At 43.0% G+C, this 12,226-nt stretch overlaps 1 protein-coding gene across 1 annotated transcript; it reads right to left on the bottom strand.

The window, feature by feature from the left end:
• Positions 1 to 2,068: 2,068 nt before the first annotated feature.
• Positions 2,069 to 12,187, bottom strand: PRDX6 (peroxiredoxin 6). Its single transcript, XM_027565363.1, has 5 exons — positions 11,869 to 12,187; positions 7,571 to 7,727; positions 5,568 to 5,714; positions 4,459 to 4,605; positions 2,069 to 3,163 (listed from the first exon to the last, which is right to left on the bottom strand). Exons 1-5 carry the CDS (start codon positions 11,961 to 11,963, stop codon positions 3,035 to 3,037), a joined length of 675 nt encoding a protein of 224 aa, XP_027421164.1. The 5' UTR covers positions 11,964 to 12,187; the 3' UTR covers positions 2,069 to 3,034.
• Positions 12,188 to 12,226: the final 39 nt, after the last annotated feature.

Here is a 12,226-nt window from a genome sequence, read left to right as displayed (position 1 = left end):
CGGCTTCTAGTTGCTCTTGTTTGAGAAAGAATTCTTGTAGAAACTCATGATCCTCTATTTGTGTCTCAGTGCTCATTGCTGAACCAATCACTGACAAAGTGGCAATGCCTTTTTAACTAGTTAACGCATCCTTTAAGTTTGAATCAAAGTTGTATTTCCTCAGTTTGCATTGCCCAAAGCGGTGGAGGTCAAATCAAACTGTGAACTGTGCCAGTTCACTGCATCCAAGTGGCATCTTGTTATGCCCCTTTAGACCCAGCCATTCTAGCTCCTTACCCCTTCCTGAGCCTCTCAATGAGGATTCTTACCCTCAGGGGAATGGTTGGAGGTAAGGTCAGACTTTTGGCAAGACCACCCAGCAACCTCAAGTCACTCCGAATCTTAGATGGCTATCTCTTCTAGTAAAAGCATTTGCTGATTCTTTGAGAAGGCACCCAGTAGACTGCCTCTTAAATTCTTAAGCTTCTCTCATAGCCACAACAGCCATATAATTCATTTTCACTTAATAAATTATTGGACTTATTAAATCTTATTAAATCTATTCTCCCTATAAAGTTGAGAGCAACAATTCTGGAAAGGGGAATTCTCCTTCCCATGCCAAGTTAAAAAATAAAAAAAAAAGGACTTATAATCACTGCTACCCCCTCAACATACATTCATTATGTAACATTTTACCTTTGGAGACTACTCTCACACTCCCATGGCCTCATGGCTGCTTCGTGGTAGAACCAGTTAATTTGTGGGTACATGACCTCCCTTTTCCTTGAGTTTTTCAGCATTTTTGTATGGACATAATCTATGTGGGTAGGGTAGATATAGCTAAACAAAACATCAAGGTTTGGATGCCTGAGTGATAAGAGGGGCAATGTATTTATTGGGGGAATAATTGATGAATTCGATTTTGAATTTATAAACTTAATGGCCAATGTCCCATCAATCAGTAAAGGTAAGACTCGTGTGTGAATAATTAATGTTGGAGATTTAGACTTAAGCCAGACCCTCTCTGAGAGGCAGGACTGAAGGTGAATAGCCAAGGGAAGAGAGCAGTGGGGAACCTAGCAGGGAAGTGACAAGATTTGAGGAGCCAGGGGTTACTCAGAAGAGATGTGCTAAAGAGCACCAGATAGTCTTGGTTCTTTATGTACAAAACACAGTGACTTGGAGAAAAGGTGACAGCAAGATGCCAGCCCAGTTAAATCTCTCAGACCAGCATTCCCAAGGATATGACTTGGAATTTTCACCTTCCTTCTCAACCTTCTTAGCATCACCCAAATTTTACATGTGGTGAAACCACGGAAATGAAAAAGTAATGACTTCTCTAAAACACGGCACCAGGGATCAGATTTTACGTTATTCTACTCAATAAAAGTATAGAGGGCTACATGCAAGAGATTATACAAGGTATGGGACCCTTCTTTCTAAACCTAGGACAGTATACTAAGTCTGAGAGACTCTTGAGTTGGGAATCCTTCATACTCTTTCCAGAGAAGGCAATGGCAACCCACTCCAGTACCCTTGCCTGGAAAATCCCATGGATGGAGGAGCCTGAAGGCTGTAGTCCATGGGGTCACGAAGAGTCGGACACGACTGAGCGACTTCACTTTCATGCATTGGAGAAGGAAATGGCAACCCACTCCAGTGTTCTTGCCTGAAGAATCCCAGGGGCAGTGGAGCCTGGTGGGCTGCTGTCTATGGGGTCACACAGAGTTGGACAAGACTGAAGCAACTTAGCAGCAGCATACTCTTTCCAGAAAAGCAAAATATGTCCCATCACCCTCAAGATTGGTATACTTAAATCCAGCACCCCTGTTAAGGTATTAGGTTAGAGGAGCTCTTTGTTGCAGGGGTCAGAGATTCCACAGGGCCCAGTTAATACAAAGGTGCAAAGTAGGCCTGGAGATGTGGCAGGATCACATTTTCATCAGCAGCTCCTCCATTTTCATTACATGAACTTTTATACACCTATCTTTGGAGAGAAGCATCAGTGTCAGTCCTAGCGAGGAGACGTCTTGCCTTCAGGACATGAGTCTGAACTAGTACTTCAAAATGTGACAACAGAATTCTCTGATCACGTTTTTGACAAAGGATTTATTTGCTGATCCCTAAGAAGCAAAAATCAGAAAAATATCTCCCTCCCCCACTGCAAGAATAGATAATAAAACATTTTCAGTCATCCTCTTCCCTCTTCCCACGGTGGGCCCTTTCACATGCCCATCATCGTCGAACAGACTGACAGCCAGAAATTCTCCAAAAGGCACCTGGCACAGTCATGTTGCTCATGCCTTCTGCTCCACCTCTCCGGCAGGCAAGTGGAGCCTTTTCTGTAGCTTCTTGCTTTCAACAGAAATTTATTGAAAAATTTTCTTGATAGCAAAATATTTAAAGATTCTCTCCCCAGGCTCATCTTTCACTTAACTACTAGAAAAGTACTGAATTGAAAAGGTTTTTTCTCCCAGTTGTGATCAAAACATGGAATACTGAAGAACTTGCGGGTTACTCTAAGTTCTTAGGTTACACATGTAGATATGTACAGAGGAAGTTGAACCCCAAGTTCTATTCCTTCCCAAAATGGGTAACAGAGGATTTGATTAGAACAGAAAAAAAAAAAACCCCAAACCTGATAGTCATTCTATTGGCTTGGCCAAAACGTTCGTTCAGGTTTTAAAAAGCCAAATGAACATTTTGGTCAACACAGTATGATGGAGCAAAGCAGGCTTTTTCAACCGTAAACTGATACCACCTGTTGGTCATAAACCCTGCAGAGATCCAAGTAAGTCCCATATTTCGAAGAAAGTCAGCAGAGAGTGTGAAGATATACGAACAGAGGAGAAAGCTGCTGAAGGCACAAAGGATCCCAAGAAATTTTTAGTGCTGTTTTCATTTAATAAGCCAGTAGTAGAGCAACCTAAAGACCTTGGCTGTGATCACACCAGAATGTTTTTAATGGACTGCTGTGGGGAAACATGATGGACAGCTGGCATCCTCTGGCTCATGGTGCTAAGTGGGCAGCTCCAGAACCATCTCCATGGCGAGCCTATGGCTGGGGTGTGTAGCGGAGGTATTTCTTGCCAGATGGGAGCTCTTTGGTGAAGACTCCTTTAGGGAAAAGTTTTTTGGCTTCCTCTTCAGGGATGGTTGGAAGGACCATCACGCTGTCCCCATTCTATTGAAAAGACATTGAGAATGGTGAAGTTCAGTCTTTCATGATGAGAATAATCAAGTCTCCTTTGCTTTGCTCTCTCCCCCTAAGGAATTTTGCTTTCACAAATTGATCTTTGACACTTTTGGGAAGAGAAGTATTTCCCCACCTTAATAAGAAATAGTCCTGCTTTAAACCCAGTAACGGTTTGCTGCTGCATTTTAAAATTTATTCTAAGTAAGTCCTTTTCACTACCCTGTGGGACTGAACCTAGCTTCCTCTTTCACCCTTGGTCCCTACCTTTATCTCCTGCTGCTGCTTTTCCAGGCATGTTGGCTCTCCTGTTCCTTGAACGTGCCAAGCTCACTTTTAGGAAAACTCCTTAGCTGGTCCTTTAAGCCTGCAGGGCTCTTCCCTCCTAAAGATGCATGACTTGGTCTCTTGCTTTCTTTACGTCCTCCCCAAAGGTCTCTTCAGAGAAGAGCCTTCCTTCCTTGACAGCCAAATATAAAAGCAACTCCTCCCACCTCTGCTCCCCTTCTCCCCACCTTTGCATGATTACTCTCTGTCATACACTGTCACCTAAGATACTGTAAACTTTACTGTTGGTCTTTACCCATTGGAATGTTAAATTTTGTGAGGGCAGGGACTTTACACTGATTGTTCACTGCTAAATCCCAGTGCCCACTGTCTGGGCTCAGTAAACATAGGTTCAATGAATGGACACAGAATTTCAATGGTTTCCCAGTCAGAAGAAACAAAATAACAAGACCAGGTATTCAGGTTATCGGATTAAACAATGTAGTGACGTTAAGAAACTCTTGTGGTATTATCCATGTCCTACATATTGCCGGAATAATAGAGATTAAAAATTCATGACAGGTTTCAGAGAATTCTACATAGGTTTAAAAGACTGGAGCTTAAGAGAAATGTTTCAAGACATTAATATACCAAATAGTTTTATACCCACGACTTAAGTGGTCAAACTAAGTTCTGCTATAAATATTTGCCATCAGGGAAGAGTTCAAGTTTTTTTTTTTTTAATCCTTTTATTTAGGAAAAGGAATCATTCTAACCAGTTAATCTGTCCAAATAACCTAAATGTTAGAAATATAGGGAGTTTGTATTTTGTATAAAAGGTGTTAAAGACACTGAAAAATGGCCTCGCAGTAAATCCTAAACTCAGCCAGGAGGAAAAATCCTCTCAATATATCTGCATGCCAGAAACAGAGCCCTAGATAACACCCTAAAGGGAGCCATTCAGATGGCCCCATAGGCCCTCTAGGCAAGATGGGTTTCTGCCCTTTTAGGATCTTTACCTTCCAGTCAACCGGGGTGGCCACCCTCTTTTCTGCCGTCAGCTGGAGAGAGATAATTACTCTGAGAATCTCATCAAAGTTCCTGCCAGTGGTAGCTGGGTAGAGGATGGACAGTTTCAGTTTCTTATCAGGACCAAAAATAAACACCTGAGAAGTACACAGACACATAAACAGGAAGAACTCTCTGAGTGTTTTTGATATTAAAGCCTCTTATAAGGCTCTTTAGTCATTAAAAATGTTCAAGGGTATAACAAAACAAAATAACAAAAGCCCCCAAGTATCTAGAAAGACATGCCAAACAAACTGGGTAGTTGGAATAGTTATGATTTTCTTCTCTGTTATATTTCTAAACTTGAAGGGAATTATATTTGGTTTTGGCTGTCTCAGTAAGAAAAACTAACTTGTGAACTGAATCCAGAAAAGGCCTCAGGAAGGTACTACGTTAACTATGGAAAATGATCATAAAAATAATACTAATGGGAGTTGATGGTGTTGTTTACTCGCTAAGTTATGTCCAACTCTTTTGTGACCTATGGACCACAGCCTGCCAGGCTCCTCTGTCCATGGGATTTCCCAGGCAAGAATACTGGAGTGGGTTGCCATTTCCTACTCCAGGGGATCTTCCCAACCCAGGGATCAAACCCACATCTCCTGCTTTGGCATGCAGATTCTTTACCACTGAGCCACTTGGGAAGCCCAATGGGAGTTGACACTGGTCCTCAAAATTTTGTATATTTTTGCAGATGTGGGAATAAGTTTGTTCTCTGGTGGATAAGGACAGAACAAATAAGAATTCAAAACAAGAGATGCCTTAAGAAGGCTATGACCCACTGCTTTAAAGAGGGCTGTCAGGAGAACTATAGCAAAAGATTTCACTATTCTAGATGACAGGATAACTTTTTATGTAGATTTTCAAAAGCTGTGAATTAAGCAGTTTATTACTAAGTTAGCTGAAAATTTTACTTTGTACCAGCATTTAGATAAAAAGTGAGAGTGTCAGCACAGACTTATTTCCTAACTGGAGATACTCATTCATTTACTTTAGTTGCCCCAAGCATTTACTCAGATAGATGCTGCCTGGTCAGATTATCTAGTAGTACACAACTTACCACACGAGCAGTCACAGGCATGCCCTTTTCATCTTTCTCTGCTGGGTCCAGCATGCCCAACTGGATGGCAAGGTCCCGATTCTTATCATCAATGATGGGAAAAGGTAACTTTTCTGTGGGCTCTTCACCATTGTAAGCATTGATATCCTGAAATGCAGGGGAAAGGGAAAAAGGGAAGTCTAAAGCAGGCATATTCTCTAAATGCAATCAGTTAACAGCCATCATTTTGTAAGACAGGGAAGAGAGGACCATAATCATAATAATTTCTCTACACAATTTTAATAAGAAAGTTAATAAATGAACACTCCTTATCCCAACTGTTCACTGACAGAAATAACAGTAGGGTATAGTACTTAGGTTATAATCTAGAGCCTTTTCATGCCCAAGGCTCTTCAAATTCAGCGTGTTTTTATTGCTTTGAGAAAGCAGCATTAAACTCTCTAAAAGTGGAATAATACAGAGTTAAGACGTCAATCTCAGGTACCTCTGGGTACCCAAACACTGTAAAAAAAAAAACATCAGTAACAATGAGTTCACATCCAGAAATTATGTCACAGGCAAAGATAATTCTGTAGATATGGTACTGATCTGACCCCTGCCTCAAAAGCACCCTGACTCAGACATTAAGCTACTGAAACAAAGATATTAAGAAATGAGAAGAAATACAAATCTTAGAGCAAAAAGAATAGAGAGTTGAATATTCACTTCAGGAACAAGTCAAAGGTAAATCTCTTATGGGTAAAAAGGCAGAGGTGAATTTACACTAGGGTGAAATCCACATAAAAAGCAAAGCATTCCAAGTCTGAATTGAAGGACAATGTACTTGCTTCCGCTCTATGCCTTCCTCCCCTAGTGAAAAAACTTTATTCATTTTTCTATCCTGGGAAGTTTTTTTGGGGAAAAAAAAAAATCTAGCTTTATTATTTGATCTGGCATTGAAATTGCACTTGAGGTGGGCTAAGCATTATGGTAAGTACATGTGGGACACAGATAAGTAAAGTTCCTGCCTCTAAGGGAACTTCTAATTTGGTTAGATGATTTCCATAAGAAGCTGCAACAAATGCAAGATGGTAATATGCAAAAGGCAGAAGCTGAAGTACACCAGCCTCCCCATGTGTAAGACTGCTGAGCTAGGAAACGGTTTAAGGACGGGGTATGACTTTGACCTGGGCCTTGAAGGATGGATACAATTTTCACAAGGCAAAGGAAGGCATTCTAGGGAGAGGAAGCAATATTAATGAAACATGTAGGCAAGTCTGAGTATAAACTATTGACTGGAGAATGAGGAATTTATCTGGGTAGAGTTTTAGGAAGTAAGGAAAAAGACTTAATGCTGGAATAAGGTCTATGTATTCAGTGGCGCCGTGAAAGTAAAACAAGAGTTGGTGGCATCGCAGATTAAGAACCTCTGTGGATTTCGCCACAGAGACGCCACAGGATAAACGTAGCATTCATGAACTCTGAAATGGATAACAAATTATACCATGTTTCTTAATTCTATTAGCTTAACTTTCTTCCTTCTGTCACTAGCAGTCTATCATGTCACCACCACTAAAATAACAACGGATATGGTTTCATGCTGCAGGCACCTTGAGGTTTCCTACATAACCAGGTGTAAAGTTGGGACTTGTTTCCTATTTAATGTGATCACAATTCTGAAAATTCTAAGGCACAAGCTCACCAGGAAACATGAACCTGGGTGTGTTCCTATACTTTAAAGAGTATCATATCATTGGCTATAAACTCTTCCTTCTGCCACTGTAGTCTCAATGACTGCTATGCAGTAACTCTCAACCCTGCTATTTGCATGACAGGCATTACATTACACCCATGAAAAGCAAAGAACCATATGCTTTGGCTTTATTCTATCCTAAATCAAGCTAATTCCTACCCTCTATCATTTAGTATCAAAGAAAGTATCACCTTCACCTCAAAAAAGCCAAGCTACTCTATAAAATTGATAACATGATCTGTAACTTCAAAGCTTTGCCAACAGGTAATACCTTGCTCCATGCAAGATGGTCTTCCACACTGTCTATGGAAAGAGCAATCATCTTGACATTTCTCTTGGCAAATTCTGGTGCCAGCTTTGCTGCTCTGCCGAGCTCCGTGGTACACACTGGGGTGAAGTCCCGAGGATGGGAGAAGAGAATGCCCCATCTGATAAGGAAAAAAGGTCACAAGTGAATGAAGAGATGATCACCAACATCACGTACAGTGAGAAATCACAAATCCTAGATCAAAAATGGCTTTCTTTTTAAAATGAATGCTTATGAAGACAACTGGGCTTCCCAGGTGGTGCTAGTGGTAAAGAACCCGCCTGCCAAAGCAAGAGATGTAAGAGATGTGGGTTCCATCCCTGGGTCAGGAAGATCCCCTGGAGGAGGGCATGGGAACCCACTCCAGTTGGGATACGGCTGAAGTGACTTAGCATGCACGCATGAAGACAATCACGTTTAAACTTTTTTGTTGAGGAATGCTTTTCAATTATCTCCAGAAAAACCTGTTTCATGCCCAATTCAATCAAATATATGAAATTCAATATGGTAAATATTTAAAAAGACTGTCAGGGTATTGCCTACTTTAGTAACTCCAGAGCTACCCTGAGTCCTTTTCAGCTAAAAAAAATCTGTGCTATTCAAACTAAATACTTACTAAAATAGCTTCCCCCCTCCTTTACACTTTCTACATTTTTTTCTAAGCACAGATATGCTGACATTCACCTCCAATAATGGATGAGCCAGTATGCCTGAATCTAGACCAATGCCTGACTTAAATAATAAACACATTATGTAACCTGAAATAAATAGGCTTCTATCCTCTATTTATATGTAAAGTTAAAGCTGACACTTGGCTTCTTTTACATGAAGATATAAAAACTTTTGTAAAACTAGTTTACTGATCTAACCTGCTAAACAGGACACCCAATATTTGTACCCTGACAAAACAACAGCATTTTAAGATTTTCACCTATCTCTTCACGTGCAGTTTCTTCTTCCTTTAGACCAAGTGGGTAGAAAAAATATAGCCTTCAATGTTGATTTCTACAACTACAGATTCTTAGGGTAATAGTATTATCTAAATCATCATTGCCTAAGATTAAACTTGTATAAATTTTAAGCACATTTCAAGCTAAGTCACCAAGAATCTTTGGAGTACTGTCTTCTCCTGGGCAGCAGAAACTATTCTTTCAACTGAAAATCTAACACTCAGTTTCCACACTCTAGTTGACTTAACATTAAAGCGGGACCTTAAACTAGTAGATTTCTCACGGTAGCCTAGACGCCACGCTGTCCTCCTTGAAGTCTGCCAAATTTCCTGAAGCACAAATAAGAAAGCAGAGACAGGGTACCTAATTCCCACCTACATCTGCCACTCAGCTCCCAAGGTTTCAGGAAAGGAAAAGACTTTCTTATAAAAAGGATGGATGGCCCTGTGGCAAGACTGGGAAGAGAAAGGTAATATTTTTAAGATTGTGGGAGGGTGTGGTATGTTTTTATATATATATAAAGGGCAATAAGATTTAAAATGTATAAAAATAATCTAGTTATGAGTACAATCTAGGCCTTAGAGTCCATGGTGAAGGATCTATTTAAGGGTCTGATGAGACTTAAGGAAAGTCTCCAGAAGTTGAGAAAAAAAATGAACAGGGCAGTTCCTCTTGTATTGTTAAAGAGGTGATTAGTTAGAAAAATCAGGCCTTCTCTTTGCATTGTGAGTCAAGAGACTGTTTTGCTGAATCATGTTAAGAAAACTTGTCTGAAGCCACTTCACATCCTCCCCTTCAGAAGCCACATTCTATAGTCTGCTCCAGGCGAGGAACAGGATAACCCCTGAGAATGTCTTACTGTGGCCTGTTCCCTTCTAAGTCTCCCTACTGCTACTCTTCAGAGGAATACAATTACAGTATCCCCTTTCCTTCCTTCTTCGTTTTCAAAAGACAAAAAGGTTTCCTCCTTTAAGGGAGATGGTCCCAACTCACTAACCCCCTGGAAAAACCCACATTTTGTTTGGTGAAGATGTACTGGGAAGAAGCTGCTTCTGTCACATATATATGGTGACTGGGCTCAATAAACTCATTAAGTAAGCTCCCAAACCCCTTGGCTGTTTCCAGTTGTCCAGGGGAAGGGTAGGTACCCATAATGTTTGAAATTGTAATTTTTTTTCTTCAAAACACATCTGATCAAAAATTGACAGTCTGAACTGAAATCACATGAAGAATGGAGTTGGGAAAAATTCTATTTGGCACAATCCATTTATTATAGTGTTATAAAAGGCTCAAACTTATTTTTGGGGTAAGGCAGGAAATAGTACTCTCCCATACTTGACCCAAGGCAGACTTGTGTATTATTTGTTTATAGATGCAGTTTTCTCTCTCATCTTCCTCCTGCTGATTCCCTGAGAAGGTACCACTTTTAATCAGATCAACAAAAAATCCAAACAATTAGGGTCAGCTTAAATGGTGACATCATTTATAACTATTGCTACAATAATATGCTTCATAATAATATTTAGCTTTAATCTATACAACCTAAGAGCTTTGGCAAGATTTTGTTTTATGTGGTTGGGGGCTGTAGGTAAGAATGGGAAGAAACATTCTTTGAAAATCCCATGGAGTTTTGGAGAAATACTAATAACTAGATCCTTGAGTATGAGACCGAACATGGTCTGTATTTCTGAAGTCTTTGCCTGCTTTTAAGGTCTGACTGTTCCATTTCTCATCCTTTTTCTAGCCTAGTCCTCTCTTTCAAAGAACTTACCTTTTCCCTTAATCAGTGCTTGGAAAAAAATCCCCAGTGGCTTAGGTGGTAAAGAATCCACCTGCAATATGGGAGACCCGGGTTTGATCCCTGGGTTGGGAAGATCCCCTGCAGGAGGGAATGGATACCCACTCCAGTATTCTTGCCTGGAGAATCCCATGGATTCTCCCTGACAGGCTACAATCCATGGGGTCACAAAAAGTCAGACACAACTGAGCAACTAACACACTTTGAAGAGGTTGGTTAGGCCTAAGAATCTCTCCCAGGTGCTGTGTGTGTGTGTGTGTGTGTGTGTGTGTAAGAATCTCTCCCAGGTGCTGTGTGTGTGTGTGTGTGTGCGTGTGTAAGATTCTCTCCCAGGTGCTCAGTGTGTGTGTGTGTGTGTGTGTGTGTGTGTGTGTGTGTGTGTGTGTGTCGGGGGGCGGGGGGGGAGGGGTGCAGGCATTGGAACCCCAGAAATATAACTAGACACAGCTGGGATGTTTCATATTAAATCTAATCATCTTGACGTTTGCTGATGCAGAAGCTGTAAAACCACAGTTCCACCAATATACTCCTAGTCTAGTATGATTGCCAGGCTAGATCACGGGTCACCAGTTTGGCAAGACTGCGTGCGGCTGGGAGCAAGGCAGAAGGGGGAGGGGCAGTAAGAGGCACTCTGCTGAGAAACAAAAGGGCCTCAAAGTGGGAGGCGTTGGTGTCCATGACCTATCCACAGTTACTGCAAAACTGAACAACCTCAGAAAGCCCTTCCCTCAGGGTGCTGTAAGTTCTGGAATAAAGGACACACCCGCAAACAGTGTTCTGGGTTCCTCCCAAAGCTGCTATCAAATCAAATTCTAGCAGCTGGGGGAGGCTCTGGACAAAAAGTCTTTCAGCCACCAATTTGGCAGCTGGTGGTCTAAATTTTTTTGTGCTGAGAAGCCTGCAAATACCACTGCAGCAAGCAGAACCCTCAGATAACACGCTGGGCCCTTCCTAAACCTTCAGCCAGCAGCAGTGCCCTTTGACTGGCCTTGGCTACCCACCTTCCCCCGGGAATGAACTGCAGAACGGAGGCAGGGAGGGAGGTACGACCCTGGGCACGAGTCCCGGGAACTGACCGCCGATGCTGCCCGGCCCCTGCCCGCTCCGGGCCTCGGCTGGACCATGCTACTCGCACAGTTTACCCAACAGGAAGTAAATGGACAAACTCTCCTCCGCACCGGCCTCCCGTTCCTGGGACCCGCGGGAACCCAATTTTGTTTCCCCTCCCCCTTCCTCATCCGGGAGCCAGTCCAACCACGCGGGGGCCGAGAAGCGAGAGGCTATCAAGTGGCCGGTGCAGGGTGGGCCGGAGGGTCGCTGCCCCTCCGCAGCGCCGCCGCGAAGGAGCGGCCAGACAACGAGACGCACGTGCAGGAACCGGTGCGGGGAGGAGACGGGCGACGAGCTGGGGGCCGAGCGGTGAGGAGGACCGAAGGGAGGAAAAAGGGAAGGCACCTCTGAGTGAGTTCGGGCGTAACCCGAGGCTAGGGCAGGGCGACGAGGTGGCCACTTACGAGTCTCCCAGATAGTCGTGGAAACGGATGCGGCCGATGGTAGTATTTGCCTCGAAGTTGGGAGCCTCGTCCCCGAGGAGGAGACCTCCGGGCATGGCGGCAGCAGTGACGCGGGAAGTAAGAGGAGGTGCAGTACCGACAGCCACTAGCCTGCTGGTTCTGGCGGTGTAGGTGCTGGGGGCGGATAAATAGGGCTTTCAGGGGCGGGACCAAAGCCGAGTCCAGATAGGCGGGGTCGCGGCGGGAGCTATGGGCGGGGCCAGGTCCTTGCAGGGTGGGCGGGGCCGCGTCTGGCGTCTGGCAGCGGCGGCGACCCGGGCGAGAGTCTGGAACCGGCGGGAATCTGAGGCAGGGCTCG

Source organism: Bos indicus x Bos taurus, chromosome 16 (assembly GCF_003369695.1).
Source record: "Bos indicus x Bos taurus breed Angus x Brahman F1 hybrid chromosome 16, Bos_hybrid_MaternalHap_v2.0, whole genome shotgun sequence".
Classification (NCBI taxonomy): Eukaryota; Metazoa; Chordata; class Mammalia; order Artiodactyla; family Bovidae; genus Bos; species Bos indicus x Bos taurus.
Note: the sequence above shows the minus strand (reverse complement) of the source record. Positions and strands in the feature narration are given on the sequence as shown.